Source organism: Felis catus, chromosome C2 (genome assembly GCF_018350175.1).
Source record: "Felis catus isolate Fca126 chromosome C2, F.catus_Fca126_mat1.0, whole genome shotgun sequence".
Lineage (NCBI taxonomy): Eukaryota > Metazoa > Chordata > Mammalia > Carnivora > Felidae > Felis > Felis catus.
The window spans coordinates 149687870-149705661 of record NC_058376.1 but is presented as its reverse complement, the minus strand read 5'-3'; the positions used below and the strand labels follow the sequence as shown (position 1 = coordinate 149705661).

The window sequence follows — 17792 nt, the reverse complement described above, 5'->3', positions numbered from 1 at the left end:
TCAGCGTGAGACCTCTATCATGTCAAGAATTCTCACATTGACTTTGACAGAAGGCCATTTAAAGTACACAGGGTGAAGTAGAGGCTCCAAGTCACTCATTGTGAACTGGATGGAGTAGCAGCCAGTAAGGCTGATCTTCTATAGTAATGTTTTGGTATGCAAGAAAATATCCTTACTTTTCATAGCCACCTGATGAACTACTACTAGTAATAATAATGTATATAGTTTACTTTAAAATTATTCTGTGGGTGGGCACAAATACTGCCTGGTGTTAACAGTTGTTAAGTATAGGTAATGTGGGTGTTCATTATACAGTTGTGTCTACTTTCCTGCATATTTGAAAATTTTCCTAATAAGAAAAAAGAAAAACCTAGAATGCTTAAGTAGTCCTATTAAAAAAGTTGAAGGAAAAATTACTCATAGTAACACTTTGGATAAGATATGGATCAGAATGAACTTTTCACCTAGATAGAAATTATTGTATATAAAGAGTGTATATTTTTTTCTAAGTCTTTACAGATTTTAAATCAGAAGTAGCAAGATAAATTTTGAGGTGTTTTTTTACAAATTATATAACTGGAAAGAATACATGTTTAACAAAAAGAAAAAATAAAAGGGTGCATGCGTCCATTACCTCACTAAACTGGATAAATTGGCGATCCTGGCAACCCTCTTTCTTTGTCAAAGTACCACTTGGTGGGGATGAAGCTGGCAGGACACAGAGCATCCTAAAGTATTCTGTAGTTTGTGATCACTGCATTTGGGAACTTCTAGTACTTCATAACTTGTTAGCATTATCCTCCCTTTATCTTGAGTTGGTATTAATGGGCTTTTCCCCATTTTTGTTTCTCCTAATTCTTTTTGAAATGCCTATTAGTTGGCGCTCTGATCCCCTAGATGATCATCTTGTTTCTTCTATTTTTTTTTTTTTAATTTTTTTTATTTTTGGGACAGAGAGAGACAGAGCATGAACGGAGGAGGGTCAGAGAGAGAGGGAGACACAGAACCGGAAACAGGCTCCAGGCTCTGAGCCATCAGCCCAGAGCCCGACGCGGGGCTTGAACTCACGGACTGCGAGATCGTGACCTGGCTGAAGTCGGACGCTTAACCGACTGCGCCACCCAGGCGCTCCTTGTTTCTTCTATTTTGTATTTTGAATATCTTTCTCCTTTATGTTCTAGGAGTTTTTCTCAACTTTGGTTATCTAGTGAGCTTTTAATTTATTATCTCCAATCTTTATGAGGGTAGTAAATTGAAACATTCTGTTTCCTTCCCCCCACCCTTACCCCTATTTTAAAATCCTGTGTTTCTCTGGAGTCCGCGTTTTTTCTGTTACTTTTTTCTTGAACTTTTTCCTTTGCTCTTGAAGGCTTTCCAGATGTGTTTGGTAAGCTTTGGTTGATTGGGAGCTTTAGGATTGGACCCCTAATGATTGACAGGGTGTAGTGGAAGGAGCCAATCCTTGGGCTGAAAGTTCTGTCCAGAAGAAGAATGAGGAAGGCTTTCCTTTTGGGCAGGACTCTGGCCTAGATCTCTTTGGACAGTATATTCAGTTTCTTTAGTGAATAGTTCTCATAGTTTTGGTAAATTTGGATTCATCTGCAGTGTAATGTAGGAGGTGAGTTGATATGTACTGTTGCTTATGTAGATCCCCATTTTCATTCCTATTTTTTACTTCTCAACCTGCTGGATTGATACTTGGCCTCCTTTACGACGTAGGATTGTAGACTCACTGTTATGTATGCTGCATAAATTTTAAAGTATATAAAAATAATAGTATTGAGGAATCCTCAACATACAAATAGATATTGTAAGTTTGGAGTATGAACTTGCTTTTTCCATAAAATCATTATAAATTGTGGTCAAACTACAGGTCATCCCATATAAACAGATTTTACACAATAACATGACTAAATATTTTGCCTTTGCATCAACAACAAGGAAACAGTACTGTAAATATTTTTTTCCTTGAAGCCATGTACACTTGAACGTTGAACAGCACCGACCCCCTACACAGTCAAAAATCTGTGAATAACTTTTGACTTGCCAAAAACTTAACTACTGGTAGTAGCTTTTTGTTGGACCAGAAGCCTTACCAGTAACTATACAGCTGATTTACACATATTTTGTATGTGTATTATAGTGACTAGTTGGTTTCTGAGCCCTGTGGCATTGGCCAAAGGAAGAGCCCAATGTAGAACTTGTTTTAAGTTGCCTTTCCCGGAAATAAACTGGAAACTGGAGTTGAGAACTCAGTTTCCAGAGAGGTGGAAAAATGTAAGCTAAAACACAGCATCAGTGAACAGAAACCTTGGGTATTTCTCAGTGTGGTCTGTAGATCGCTTGTGCATCCTAGAATATTCATTAAAAATTCAGGTTTCTATGCCCCACTCTAGTCCTATTGAATCAAAACATTGAACACACATAATCCTGCTTAGTATCTTAAAAGATTCGTATTGACAGGAATCACCTTCATTTTCTGTCCTTCATTTTGCCTTGTACAAAGATTGTCAGTTGTTTCTACCGTGGAACTAACACAGTTGTATCCACAGCTCTTGTCATCTTTACGTGTCAAGTGACCTTTGTGGTTATAAAAATCTAGTACTGGAAGAGCAATTTTAGGAATAATTAACACATGCTTCCTTTACATGGAGCAAATAGGACTTTAGACTGTAGTTTCCAACTTTCATTAAACATATTTAAACTCTGTTTTATGGTGATAGAATACACAGTTCACACGTAAATATTTTAGTCCATGTCTTTACGTGTTGGTAAACCATTATGTTAATTTGTAGTGCAAGATAAACTTGTTTAGGGGAATACTGTGTAGTAAAGGAAGTTTTGTTATTAGGAATATCTAGTGGCCATGAGCCTTCAAACGGTTCTCATTTGCAATTAGTTTCCTATGTGATTCAGTGTTTTCCTGAATGTTACACAGTAAAGCCAAAATGCAAAGATGCTAAGATTTTTATGTATATGATTAAGTTTTTCATGCTGATAAAACATTACTCCAGTGAGTAATACTTCTGTTTATAATACATCATTGCTATAAATTTGAACTAGAAAAAATTTATAAAAAGATTCTTTTTGTGTTGCAAACTTTCATTTGAAAAGTAATTTTACTTCTTAGTAAAAGATCTAAAATCAGTGTTCTGATCCATTTGCTTTATAAAGGTATTTTATATGGCATTGTATTGTATCAGTAAAGAAAACCCGTTTAATGAAAATTTGGTCTTTTTTAAAAGCACTGTCCAAAAAGATCTATGAGTTTTTCAGTGAAAGAAGTTAAAAAGGGAGAACGCTTTTGGGAACTCAAGGAGGAATTGATTTTGAATACTTTTTTTTCCCCACCTTGGCTTTCACTATAAATTTTCTTCATCTGCATCAATAATTGTGCCTTTTGACATCCTGAATAACTATAATTTGTATTCCTGCTTAAAAAGAGGTGCTTGTTAAAGAGGAGTTTTTACTTGGAGTTTTCACCAATGATGGGTGGAGCTGTGGTTGAGGTGTATAGAGGAGACCTTGGGGTTTGGGTTTCACGATCACATGGTAAAAGGGGTTGCGGCTATTTATGGATGTGGTCCGTAGTATTTATCAGCCCATCGTAGTGGCTTAAAAATACTAAAAACAAGCAAATTTTAAATCCTAATGACTTGATTAACTCTTTTAGGGTATCTGAAGCACACCATACACCGGTTTTGAAAATCCTGTGTGGGCAATGGCTACCCAAGGTTTGTATCACAAGTCTTTAGTTACTGAATTGGGGCTCTGCTTCATTGCCATTAACCCAGTCTGGCTCAGATCCCCCTGCTTTACTCTCTCCCTGCTTACTTGTCAGGCTACCTTTTGCTCCATTTTCTGCTCACTCCTCCTAATGGCTTGGTGAAATAGCAAACAAGCCACCAGCAGGAATCTAGTCTGGATGACTGCTTCTGGAGCCTGGATGCAGTACCATTCTTCCACTAATTCAGTGAGTAACTGTTAGGTGGTTCCCTAAGAGTGTAGATATTTCCTCACTGAGCTAATCCTGGCTATCATTGTTATTCTTGGCTGTCTTCCACATTTGACTATTTCTAACAATATTTCAGTGGGTCGTATCCCAGATTTTTTAATGAAGATAACATTTCCTTGGCAGTAATGCGAATGCTGTTGGATTTTTCTAGCTGATCTGATGGAACTGGACATGGCCATGGAGCCAGACAGAAAAGCAGCTGTCAGTCACTGGCAGCAACAGTCTTACCTGGACTCTGGAATCCATTCTGGTGCCACCACCACAGCCCCTTCTCTGAGTGGTAAAGGCAATCCTGAGGAAGAGGATGTGGATACCACCCAAGTCCTGTACGAGTGGGAACAGGGGTTTTCTCAGTCCTTCACTCAAGAACAAGTGGCTGGTAAGGGTGTTACATTACTGCCTTACTGAAAGTCAGAATGCAGTTTTGAGAATTCTTCTTACAGAAGTTGGTGTGTAACAGTTTAAGTGGTGTCAAGAAAGGGGGGCGGTGGCATTTCGGTAATACGTTTGGTGTAGCACGTGTTTGTAGCACGTGTTTGTAGCACGTGTTTGGTGTAGCACGTGTTCAGCACAATGCTGAATTGGGAGTAACGGGTGTTGAATTTATCTTTTCCAGATATTGATGGTCAGTATGCGATGACGCGAGCTCAGAGAGTGCGAGCTGCTATGTTCCCTGAGACTTTAGACGAGGGCATGCAGATCCCATCCACACAGTTCGATGCTGCTCACCCTACTAACGTCCAGCGTTTGGCTGAACCATCACAGATGCTGAAACACGCAGTTGTAAATTTGATTAACTATCAAGATGATGCAGAACTTGCCACACGTGCAATCCCCGAACTGACAAAACTGCTAAACGATGAAGACCAGGTCAGTAATGACGAGGCTGGCTCGCGATCTGCTTTGAAGGAAACTCTCCAGGAAGGAGCCTCAGAATAGCCATCCAGTATCAGTATTGAAAACCAATGATGTCTCTTAATTCCCGTACGTTATAGGTGGTGGTTAATAAGGCTGCAGTTATGGTCCATCAGCTTTCGAAAAAGGAAGCTTCCAGACACGCCATCATGCGTTCTCCTCAGATGGTGTCTGCCATCGTACGCACCATGCAGAATACGAACGACGTGGAGACAGCTCGCTGTACTGCTGGCACCTTGCACAATCTTTCTCATCATCGTGAGGGCTTGCTGGCCATCTTTAAGTCTGGGGGCATTCCCGCCCTGGTGAAGATGCTTGGGTAAGAAAACATGGTCAGAAGGCTCACAGCTAAGAAGGAGAAGAGTGCCATCACTGCATTTCTGATGTGGCTTTTTTCTTCTTCCCAGGTCACCAGTGGATTCTGTATTATTTTATGCCATTACAACTCTCCACAACCTTTTATTGCATCAAGAAGGAGCTAAAATGGCAGTGCGTTTAGCTGGTGGGCTGCAGAAAATGGTTGCCTTGCTCAACAAAACAAATGTTAAATTCTTGGCTATTACGACAGACTGCCTTCAGATTTTAGCTTACGGCAACCAAGAAAGCAAGGTAAAAGAATTTTTCTGAATGTGGTTGTCATGGAGCATTGGGAACCCCAATGTCATGTCCTTCTGTGCCTCACCCTTTGTGTGTATCCTTAAAAAAAGTTGGACATCTCTTTTTCTATAAACGTTTGTATGTATCAAGCTAGGTGTTGGGGATATAGTGGGCAAACTCCTCTCAGAACTTCCATTCTGAGGTGGGAGATAGGCACTGAAATGATATAATTACTATTTAACTCGTGAGTTTGGAGGAAGTAAAGGAGCAATGAGAGCATATAAGTGAACCAAACCCTGTTTTGAAAGTTCAGGGAGACCTGTTGGAGGAAGCGATAGGTTGCGTTCAGGTCTTAAGGGTGAGGACAGATCGACTAGGTGAAGATTAGAGGAAATGGCACCTTTGAAAGCCCTACAGAGGGAGAAGAGTGATGAGTTTTGGAAATTCAAGAGATACAAAGAGTAAAGAAGGGGCACCCAAGTGGCTCAGTTGGTTAAGCGTCTGACTCTAGATTGCGTCTCAGGTCATGATCTCCTAGTTCGTGAGATTGAGCCCTGAGTTGGGCTCTGTGCTGACAGCGCGGGGCCTGCTTGGGATTCTCTCTCACTCTGCCCATCTCCCACTTGAATGTGCTCGCTCTCTTCTCTGTCCCTTAAAATAAATAAACTTAGAAACAATAGTAAAGAAGAGGAGAGGTTTGAGTTGAGATTATTGAGCTCAGCAGGGCAGGTCCTGCAGGACCTTGTAGAATATGTTAAAAGAGTAATGACTAAATGCAGTCAGTTTTAGCAAGGTATGAGCTGATGAGATTTGTGTTTAGAAAATCAGGATAGTTTGGAGGTGGGAATATGGAGGGAAGTAAAGGGCAAGAAGGAATGATTATTTGATGATACCTCATGTTAAGGTGAAAACAACCAAGAGCCAAAGGATTAGGAGTTTTAAGTGCCCATTCTGGTTCACATTTTTAACAACTCCGCTTTGATACAACAATAATATCTGGGCATTACTGTCGCACACCAGCGTGGTTTCTGTTGTTTTGTTTTGTTCTGATCAGTGTGGGAGGAAGAAAATTGGGGCAGAGTTGATCTATTCTTGGGAGTATTGGGATACCTGAATTTGAGTGGAATCCTGTAGAAGGAGGGGGTAAATGGGGCCCCAGTGTGGGAATCTGGATAATGGGGTCTGGGAATACATTTAGATCAGTGGCAAGCTGGCTGACATGCTTGTATAATAAAAATAGGTTGGTTGTTTTCTTGGGCATATGATGACAATTTTGTGATTAACAGTATATACGTGTCTTTCTAGCTGATCATTCTGGCTAGTGGTGGACCTCAAGCTTTAGTAAATATAATGAGGACCTACACTTACGAGAAACTACTGTGGACCACAAGCAGAGTACTGAAGGTGCTGTCTGTCTGCTCTAGTAATAAACCAGCTATTGTAGAAGCCGGTAAGTATTCTCAGTCTCGTGTGCAACATCTGGCAGTTCTAATTTGATTACTTGTTTTAGGAAAAGGGTAATACAACTTGACCTTAATGGGCTGAAACTAGACGGTTCTATTCAGTCTGCAGCCAAGACCGCATTTAAAGTGTATGTGTTGCTTAACACCTGTACTGGTGCTGTTTAAGCCTAGGCCAGTTTAGGCAGAGTTGTTATTACCCATCAAAAATGATGGCTAATACTTGGTAGTTTCTGTTGTGCGTGTTGGTAGCAAAGGAGAGGAATTGGTGGACCAGCCACAGCCTTTTGTTTTTTTATCATGAGGATACAGTTACTCTGCAACTACCCAGCGTCAGTTCTTTCTGTAACACACTTAGCAGTATCTACCTGGACTCTCAAACCAAGTTTCATATCAAAACTGGAAGGGGAAAAATATGAAAGCATTTAATAGAAGAAAATACCTGGAATGAAGTGTAGGGGTAGTAACACCTCTTTTACTTGTTGAGAGTAGTTTTATTTGAGAATTTGTGGGAGAAAGGGGCATTATGGTTGCCCAGGATAGCTGGCTGGCACTGAGACAGACAGGTGTGGCTGGATTCATCTAGAATAAGGGGATGAAATTCTGGCCCAGCCGTTCCAGAAATATGAGTACTTGAGGAAAATGCAGAGTTTTGGACTTAATCAGAATCCTTGGAGTGGAATGACAAGGTCATTATTTTAAAAAGTTAGCCAGGTTATTCTGATGTTCACTTGTGCGTTCTGAAAACATTGAGCACCTATGTCTTAAGCACTGGAATAAGCACGTGGTATATACTGGATAACTAAGCAGATATGGTCCCTATGTTTATTCTTCCATTCTGTTGAGGGTGACAAAAATATGCAAAAAATGGGGGCATTAACAGCTTAGAATGAGTATCAGAGAAGAAAGGAATAGTAAGTAGTGATCAGAATTAAAGGGGAGAGAGGAGCTTCTCTGAGAAAGGGATGTAAAATGAGATTGCAGGACGAGAAGGTACCTATTAGCCATATGAGAAGTGGGGATTAGAGGTTTTCCGGGCAGAGAAAAGAACCCTATGCTATGTCCTGATGGTAAGAAAGAGATTGTTGAGTTCTAAGTGCTAAAGAGGAAGTGTAACTTGAATTTAATGAATAATGGATGAGTAGCCCAGGACTCAGGATGAGGTTGATGGGCTAGGCAAGGGCCATATATTGCAAGACATTTCTAGGCCCCTGTAACATGTATGTTTATTCATGGTTTGTTTTTTTCCTAGCTTTAGAACCACAGATGTAGAATAGGTCAGTTTGCAGTGCTCGGTGGGATCCAAATTCTAAAGGGTTCCTTAAGGTTATGCTAAAGAATTTGGCCTTTGTCTTAGAGATAATGAGAAGTTATTAGTGGCTGTTAAGCAGTGGCATCGCATCACAGTGAGGTGTTTGGATTATTAATACTAACAATGTATGACAGTTTGACCAAAAGCAAGCAGATCAGGCCACCGAGCTGTGTTACAAACTTCTGTTTTGGTATGAAAAATAGAAAGGATAACTGTTTTGAGGCTTCTGATAGCACCCATAAATGTAATAACTTGGGGGCTAAAGGGCAACCAGAAGTGATTTGTGGTGGGGAGAACATCCTAAATGGATGAATTGGTTAATTTTTGGAACAAAAATTACCAGAATGAATTGGTTAATTTTTGGAACAAGGTAATTTAAGAAGCTGAGATAGAGTGACTGAAAGGCCAGTAGGTAGCTGGATTATGTATGGCACAGAGATGCAGGGGGAGACGGGGCTAGAGATTTGGGAGTTGACCTCTCAGTGTAGGGGGGAAGAGGGGGCATGCCTTAAAGTCATCTGCGTGGACTCTTACCGAGACCTGCCGAATGAGCAGGTCTACGTGTTTTTGAAGTCTGCAGGGTATTCTGATGAGACATTTGGGGTCAAATCCACCCTGTTCGTGTGAATAGTAAAGGGAGGGAATGAAATCTGTGAAGGAGAGAAGGTAGAGGAGGGGGATCTAGGCATGGAGCAGATCTTGAGCATCAGCCGTGTGCAGGTCTCTGTTAGTAGCTGGAGCTGCTAGGAGGAAGCAGCCAGATAGGGATGATGCCTGTCTCCTAGGGGAGGTAGACTTAATTTTAAGAGAGACACGAAAAGGGGCACCTGGCTGGCTGGCAGTAGAGCATGTGACTCTTGATCTCCAGGTCATGAGTTCAGGCCCCACCCTGGGTGTGGAGCCTACCTAAAATGAAAAATAAAACAGACCTGAAGAGATGAACAAGGAGACGAGGGAAAGTATCTCACTACATTGGGAAGGGATTTCAGTAGGAGAGAGATGGGTGAAGTTAAGCCAGTGAGTGAGGAATTGAGCGTCCGTTTACTCTCCACCGCCAGTGCAAATGCTCTTCCTTAGGGTCCTGAATGGCAGAAGGTTATGAACCGTTGGGTCACACGGTTTGGAGTCCGTCATTTTCATACGGTTCCTGGTAATAAACTGGAGTTCCAGTACCTTTTAGGATTGGTCCTCCTCCATATTTTTGCGCAGATGTCACCTTCACACTGAGGTGACCTAATTACCCTACTTGAAATTGTAGGGCACCCCCCCCCGACACTTGTGGGGTTTTCTTCCTGATAGCACTTGGCACCATCTGACACACTGTGTAGTTTCAGCTTGTTAATTGTATATTTGTTTATTGTCTGCCTCCAGCTAGACCATGAATGAGCTCTATGAGAGAAGGGGCCATGTGATATTTTGCGCACTGGTACAGCTCCAGCTCAAAATGGTCTGATTTTATTTAGGTGGATATTTTTGAGATGATTGAATGGACGAAAGTAAAATTACGTAAGCAGGAGAGTGGAGATAGAGAAGGTTTTTTCCACATTGGGTATTTGACAGAAGTTACCACTAGTTGAGTGAATGGGAAAAGAAGGGGAAACTGAGCACCATCGTAACAAATGAAAATAAATAAAGGACTTAGAGGGGCTAAGCTTTGGCAGTGAAGAGGGACACCCTCTAAGACTAGAAAAGACACTTAGTGCTGATAGGAATTGCCAGCTAATGGCCATTGCCTTAGATCTTTTTTCATATTCTAGGTGGAATGCAAGCTTTAGGGCTTCACCTGACAGATCCAAGTCAACGTCTCGTTCAGAACTGTCTTTGGACTCTTAGGAATCTATCAGATGCTGCGACTAAACAGGTAAATTTTGAATATGCCAGTGCCTTGGTGATAGAATTAAGATGAATATGTACTGAGCATTTGTTTTTATGTCCATAGGAAGGGATGGAAGGTCTTCTTGGGACCCTTGTTCAGCTTCTGGGCTCAGATGATATAAATGTGGTCACCTGTGCAGCTGGAATTCTTTCTAATCTCACTTGCAATAATTATAAGAATAAGATGATGGTCTGCCAAGTGGGTGGTATAGAGGCACTTGTGCGTACTGTCCTTCGTGCTGGTGACAGGGAGGACATCACCGAGCCTGCCATCTGTGCTCTTCGTCATCTGACCAGTCGACACCAGGAAGCAGAGATGGCCCAGAATGCTGTTCGTCTTCACTATGGACTACCGGTTGTGGTTAAACTCCTGCACCCACCATCCCATTGGCCTCTGATAAAGGTAAACTGTCTCTCACAATAGTAGGTTGCAGAATTGGACATGAACCACCTCTAGCTATTGGATGGTTGTCTAGGCATAAGGGATTAACAAGTACGAATCCTATTCCTTAGTAAATAGGAAGTGTGGCCGGGGTGGGCTTCCGAAGTGTTTGTGAAGTCTGTGCTACTTTCAGGTGATCCCAATAGATTTAGTGTGGTGGGAATTTTAGGCTAAGAAAATGATTTTGTTGAGTTACATGCCCGCTCTTTATTCTTCTTATCTACAGGCCACCGTTGGATTGATTCGAAACCTTGCCCTTTGTCCAGCAAATCACGCACCTCTCCGTGAACAGGGTGCCATTCCACGACTAGTTCAGTTGCTGGTTCGTGCCCATCAAGATACCCAGCGCCGCACATCTATGGGCGGAACGCAGCAGCAGTTTGTGGTAGGTAAATCTTAGCAGTGACACCCGGCTATTTAAAAGGAATGCATAAATTCATGGGATCCTGAATTTCTTTGGTCATTGGTTCCTTTGATCTTCTAGCCTGAGGGGCTGTTTGCTAATGATTTAAAAAAACTGTGACCTGTCCCTGGCTGCAGAGAAGATCAGGAATAATGTGGCCCCTAGTGCTGTTGCCTTTGACCTCTCCTTGCATCGTCAGTCTTCCAAAGAGAGCAGGGTGTGGTGTACTGCTGTGGGGTTAGGTGCTTCTTGCAGTGTTTTCATTTAATGCATACAAAGGGTCACCTTCTTAGGAAGTAGCAGAACCATAGTTTGAATCCAAGTCCATCTGATTTCAGAGCCTCTTATTCCCCATTATAACATGAGTTTTGCCTGTAAATATTTAACATACCTTTTACTGTCTCTTCCAGGGATGGTTTAAACTGTTTTCACAGACCTAAGAATACTAAGAAATTTCAAGTAGTAGTAGTAGCATTTACCCATAAGCTCAACCTAAAGCTTTCCATGTCAGGTTTGCAGTCTTAAAAAACTAGCTTTGTTACAAGTATCTGAAGACACTGTAGAATTTATTCCTCAGAATTTATTTTAAGATTCAAGCCTTCAAAGAGCTTTCTCTTATTTAATTAGGTAACTTTAGAAAACAAGAGCCTACCAGCACAGATTTTGGGAATCTCTTATTGGTAGTTGTTATGTGTATGCACTCATTACTGGGCTTTGGCTTTCTCCATTCATTACTTTTGGTATTGGCCTGTCTTCATGAGGTGGCTTAAAAGAATGCAAAAGGTACCTTTTATTTTACATCTTTTCTCTAGGAAGAAAGGAGTATTTTGTGTTTTTATAAAAATCAAGTTGTTTATGAAAGCCGAATTCTAACCTTTTTTAAAACTCCGAAACAGGGAAACAGTACTTAACATTTTGCAAAGACTAACTTCCTTCTTCTTTAAGACTACCAGTCAGATAGTCTTAGAGGTGGTGAGGAGTGGATTTTCCACTTGACAGCTCAATAGAATTTTAGCAGTTGGTGATAAAACTTTGCTAGGTTTTCATGAAATACACATAGATATACAAAAATGGAGCATGCGGAAGAACAGCATTTGTCAGTCTGCACATTACTTTCCCATCTTTGTGTATCTTCATGTATTCCTTTTACCTAAAGTTGGTGTCTTGACTGTCGGAGTACATCGAAGCTGTAATTCCTGTGTGTTGTATGTGTTTGCGGGGAGGGGTACAACTTGGAATTAGTGCCATCAGGAGCCCCCTCCCCCCCAGTGACGTTCAACTTCTTGGAATCCTCCTTCATTCCTAGACTAATTGCAAATTCTGGGGAACTTTGGGTGTATACTGTGAATAATCAGCTTAGGAATTGTGACTCAGAACAGAAAGCCTTTGAAGTTTATAAACTTTAGAGATGAGAATGCCCTATTTGTTAACCATGTTTCTTTTGGTAGGAGGGAGTCCGTATGGAAGAAATTGTTGAAGGTTGTACCGGAGCCCTTCATATCCTAGCTCGGGATGTTCACAACCGAATCGTAATCAGAGGACTAAATACCATTCCATTGTTTGTGCAGGTATGTTGGTTTTATGTGAGGCAGTCTAGATTTTATGTGTCCATAAAATTTCGGAAAGTTAGGGACCAAGTTAGGGGCAGTTTTTCCTCTACTATCTCCAGTTACAAAATGACAACATGCTCTGTTCATGCCCCTTGCCAGAGCATGACAGTTGGAATCTCAGTGTGTAGTGTCCTTTCGGTTGAGTGCATTTTATTTTATTAAAAGTCCCTTTGTTTTTCTTGGGTAGTAGGGGAAACACTGGGACTAGAGCCTGAAGAAGAGAGAGACTTCATACTCCACTTCAGGGGTGCTGAGGTTTGGAGGGAGGAGAGCCGGTCACAGTTGCCAGAGCACAGGCGTCCAGCTGCCTCCTGGATCGCCCAATCCAGGAGTTTGGAGAAGAGGGTTTGAGGCTGAAATTGCTCTAGAAAACCAGTGCTCCGGAGCGTCAACCAGCTGCCTGAGGACAGGAAGTTAGAGAATAGGATTTAACACCAGTAGCGCAAAGGCCATCTTCTCTCTGAATTGGGAATCCTTGCGCCCCGGTGGGGTGCCTGCCGTGTTTTTTCTTTAGATTTAATTCGGATTTGTTTGTGTTTTTCTCCCCAGCTGCTTTATTCTCCCATTGAAAATATCCAAAGAGTAGCCGCAGGGGTCCTCTGTGAACTTGCTCAGGACAAGGAGGCTGCGGAAGCCATTGAAGCGGAGGGAGCCACGGCTCCTCTGACAGAGCTCCTTCACTCCAGAAACGAAGGTGTGGGTAAGTCGAAACGGAACCAGAACCTTTAGCCGGTGTGCACCAGAAAGCCCCAGCTTTTCCTCAGGGGCCTTTTTTCCTCTCCCAGCAACATACGCAGCTGCTGTTTTGTTCCGAATGTCTGAGGACAAGCCCCAGGACTACAAGAAGCGGCTTTCGGTGGAGCTGACCAGTTCTCTCTTCAGAACGGAGCCAATGGCTTGGAATGAGGTAGGCCGTGTGGACGCGTTTCTTCGGTAGCGTGTGGCTTTCCCTCCAAATACTTGTACACGTTTATTTGCCTTGACTGTGTCCTTGGCTTGAATATTCGTTCTCTCCGCTGCCTTAAGCGGCTGCTTGAGGAAGAACCACAGCTTGAAACGGCCTATTCAGAACAAACAAGTCCTACTGCTTATTGACATTAGAATTCGTGAGGGAGACAGATGAAAAAGTTATCCGGCTAAAGTATCTTTTTCAAAAGATTCCCTTTTTCAAAAGGGAATTTTTTCCTTTTAAGGAAAGAGGAACCCTCTTAAATACTGTAGTTGGAGGTTAATTTATTGATTCTCTTTCTGTGAATTTGTCTTCAGCGTTCGGCCTCATTACAGAGGTGTTCTTAAAACATTAGAACCACCCTGGAAGTTCATTCAGTGATGTTACATAGTTGTACAGTGGATTATAAGAATGGAAAGAGAGGCTATAGATTGTTAGGTTACAAAAAAAAAAGAAAAGAGAAGAAAAAAGCAGATTGCCAAACAGTGAGTAATTTGTCAGTTGGGCTTTTACTGGGCAGTCTTAACGTGTTCCAACTTGAGCTCTGAACTTCCCCAAGCCTGCTCCTCTCATAGTCTCCTTCCAGCTGTTCAAGCTAAAAATCTTCTTTCATGTAGAATATTCTGTTTGTCAGCAACTCCTGTTGGGGGTAGACACTTTGACGATTGTGTTTACGGTTATATTTGCTTGAAAGAATAAATTAGTGACTATTTTTAATGCTGTGTGCAATGACAAAACATGCTGCTTTAGGTGTCGGTAGTTAATCTTTGAGGGTAGAGTTTCAGGTATTTCTGTGCGTTCTTTGTTCCTTCTATAATGTGAAAATAAGTGTGTTCTCAAAATATTACTATACCTAAGTTCAGAATTTTCATTTTGCTTCCTTGCCTTGTACCTGTTTATCTAGACTGCTGATCTTGGACTTGATATTGGTGCCCAGGGAGAGCCCCTTGGATATCGTCAGGATGGTATGTGTCTCTTATTTCCGATTGACTCCAGGTCAAGTTAAGGTTCAAGTTAAGCTTTATCAGAAAAGCTGGTTTGCTCGTCTGGGAAACCAGCATTGGCAGGAAAGTAGTGGCAGCAGTTAAAGGCAATTCTGAAATTCCAGAGTCGGCAGCGGTATCTTTCTCAGAGCCTGGGGAATTTTGAGCCCCACTACGAGCAGACGACATTAACAAATAGCCTGTACTGCAGACGCCCAGTACTAGTGACACATATCACAGGTTGCCTTTGTTCGTGCTTTTTTTTGTCAGAGAATCTGTACATCCATACAGCCCACCCAGGAAGCGAGAGTAGAGGGAACTGTGGCCCCAGGTTCAGATCTGGGGTGGGTCTACATCATTCTAGTGTGGGGGTTTTCCAGAAAACTCATTCAAATCTGGGTAATGGAGATGGAGTGTGGCAGACACCGCGAGTAAATACAGCTCTTCACCTTGTATTTATTATCTCATCTGGCTTTTCCTAATTATTAGACCACTAAAGCTCATAGGCATCTTCTGTTGGCAGATCTGTAATGTCAGCCCTTAATGTAAAAGTTTCACTGGAAACAACAGCTTGAGTTTTCACAGTACTTCTGTTTCACTGGACTTTTCAACAGGTAGATTACATCCGCCAGACCTCCTGGCTTTTGCTTTCATCTCTTGCCTGTGACTTCTTGATACTGGGCGGTCACATGCGCAGTAGTAGACTGCTGGCTGTCCCCCTCAGGGGTTTTATGTCTCCGCCGAGGCAAACACAGAATGTTCCGTGGTAAGCTGATGGTGTGGTTAGAACTTGCTGGTCTGCCTCTGGTGGAAACAGACTTTATAGCCCCGTGGGTGGCCTGGCACTGAGTAATTACTTGGTTGAAGAAGCTGAAGAGGCTAGAAAGGCCTGCTTTCTGACCAGCTCGCGGACATCGAAGGCCCAGGCTTCAGTGTTAACGTTAATGTCTGTCTCCTCTTTCTCTGTGTCCCTTGCCCCTTTTGTTGCCACCCCCCACCCCGACTCCTGTAGATCCCAGCTACCGTTCCTTTCACTCTGGTGGATATGGCCAGGATGCCTTGGGTATGGACCCGATGATGGAGCACGAGATGGGTGGCCACCACCCTGGTGCTGACTATCCAGTTGATGGGCTGCCAGATCTGGGGCACGCCCAGGACCTCATGGATGGGCTGCCTCCAGGCGACAGCAATCAGCTGGCCTGGTTTGATACTGACCTGTAAATCATCCTTTAGGTAAGACGTTAAAAAAAGCCAGTTTGGGTAAAATACTTTTACTCTGCCTACAGAACTTCAGAGAGACTTGGTTGGTAGGGTGGGAGTGGTTTAGGCCTATTTGTAAATCTGCCACAGAAACAGATACGTACTTTGAAAGGAGATGTCTTGGAACATTTGAATGTTCTCAGATTTCTGGTTGTTAAGTGGTCATGTGTGGAAGTTATTAACTTTAATGTTTTTTGCCACAGCTTTGCAACTTAATACTCAAATGAGTAACATTTGCTGTTTTAAACATTAATAGCAGCCTTTCTCTCTTTATACAGCTGTATTGTCTGAACTTGCATTGTGATTGGCCTGTAGAGTTGCTGAGAGGGCTCGAGGGGTGGGCTGGTATCTCAGAAAGTGCCTGACACACTAACCAAGCTGAGTTTCCTATGGGAACAATTGAAGTAAACTTTTTGTTCTGGTCCTTTTTGGTCGAGGAGTAACAATACAAATGGATTTTGGGAGTGACTCAAGAAGTGAAGAATGCACAAGAATGGAACACAAGATATGGAATTTATCAAACTCTAGCCTTGCTTGTTCAATTTTTTTTTTTTTTTAAATATCTGTAATGGTACTGACTTTGCTTGCTTTGAAGTAGCTCTTTAATTTTTTTTTGCAGTAACTGTTAGTTTTTTAAGTCTCTCGTAGTGTTAAGTTATAGTGAATACTGCTACAGCAATTTCTAATTTTTAAGAATTGAGTAATGGTGTAGAACACTAATTCATAATCACTCTAATTGTAATCTGAATAAAGTGTAACATTGTGTAGCCTTTTTGTATAAAATAGACAAATAGAAATGGTCCAATTAGTTTCCTTTTTAATATGCTTAAAATAAGCAGGTGGATCTATTTCATGTTTTTGATCAAAAACTTTATTTGGGATATGTATGGGTAGGGTAAATCAGTAAGAGGTGTTATTCGGAACCTTGTTTTGGACAGTTTACCATTTGCCTTTTATCCCAAAGTTGTTGTAACCTGCTGTGATACGATGCTTCGAGAGAAAATGCGGTTATAAAAATGGTTCAGAATTAAACTTTTAATTCATTCGACTGTGTCAGCCTTTTTTTCCTTGCCATTGAATGGTTTGTGAGGATATTTATTAGCTTATTCAGCTTCATCCTGAGGAAAACACACATGGTGAAATAATTTTAAGTCTTAGTGAAATAGAGCGCCTTACCTCCGGATGGGATCATGTGCCAGGTTCCTTTGGTCCTGGGTTAAACTGCACCAGGAACCTCCGTTCAGAGGCATGGGATGGAGTCTGGGCTACACAGAACAAAACTGAAAGCCAGATAAGCTAGGCTTCCCCCACTCCAATTACCATCAAATGGTTCCTGCCCATGAAGGTAATAATGAATTAACTACCTGGATTTGGATTTCAAGCACCTTCACGTAATTGTGACTCATGGGGAGGGGGGAATTCCTTCAACTCCACTTTGAACTGAAAAATGAAGGTGGTTTTAAGTGTTGATGTTTATCTAAACATAATCGGAGAGACCAGAATGAGCCTTCTTTCACTTGTCTGCCAGGGAATCCTGTCATCCTGGCGGTAGGTCTGACAAGCTTAGTTCATCCTTCAGGGCGGAGTCTGTGGACCTGTAAAGACTTGTGTTTTGGTCTTTAAAAAGAGTGAAAGTGTTTTGTGCTTAGGGAGAGCTGTTTCTGAGTTACCGCGCGTTTTCATTTAAGATCATGGCTGTTAGACACAGAACTTCAACAAAGAGGAAGTGAAATGTTTATCTAAGTTCGCATTTAGACTGTGGTCTAAAATGCGATTGGGATTGGAGAGGAAATCCCATACCTGGTGAGGTGGTTGGTTTCAGGTTCCTTCCAGTTCGTGACAGAATCAGGCCAGTGTTGCAAGCCGCTTAACATAAGGTACCACAGCAGGGGGTTTCACTTACAGAAATTCTTGAAATTCTTAAAATCAGAAAACATCTTCAGAGCTTTGACTGACATCATTATGGTTTTG

General features: G+C 41.9%; 1 protein-coding gene across 3 annotated transcripts in view; it reads left to right on the top strand.

Annotated features, from left to right (window-relative positions):
• The window catches only part of CTNNB1 (catenin beta 1), a 41368-nt gene extending 24502 nt beyond the window's left edge, over positions 1-16866 (top strand). The window contains exons 2-16 of one of the 3 annotated variants that reach the window (XM_011286248.3): positions 3674-3734; positions 4167-4394; positions 4632-4885; positions 5011-5249; positions 5338-5539; positions 6833-6977; positions 10057-10160; positions 10239-10577; positions 10843-11001; positions 12468-12587; positions 13179-13329; positions 13415-13536; positions 14483-14543; positions 15574-15794; positions 16259-16866. In XM_011286248.3, the coding sequence (XP_011284550.1) occupies positions 3722-3734; positions 4167-4394; positions 4632-4885; positions 5011-5249; positions 5338-5539; positions 6833-6977; positions 10057-10160; positions 10239-10577; positions 10843-11001; positions 12468-12587; positions 13179-13329; positions 13415-13536; positions 14483-14543; positions 15574-15782 (2346 nt within the window). In that variant the 5' untranslated portion in view covers positions 3674-3721 and the 3' untranslated portion in view covers positions 15783-15794; positions 16259-16866. Of the gene's footprint in view, positions 1-3673; positions 3735-4166; positions 4395-4631; positions 4886-5010; positions 5250-5337; positions 5540-6832; positions 6978-10056; positions 10161-10238; positions 10578-10842; positions 11002-12467; positions 12588-13178; positions 13330-13414; positions 13537-14482; positions 14544-15573 lie in introns of all 3 variants that reach the window. The other 2 variants (XM_011286247.3, XM_003992212.5) reach the window with 2 other exon arrangements.
• The last annotated feature ends 926 nt before the right edge of the window (positions 16867-17792 follow it).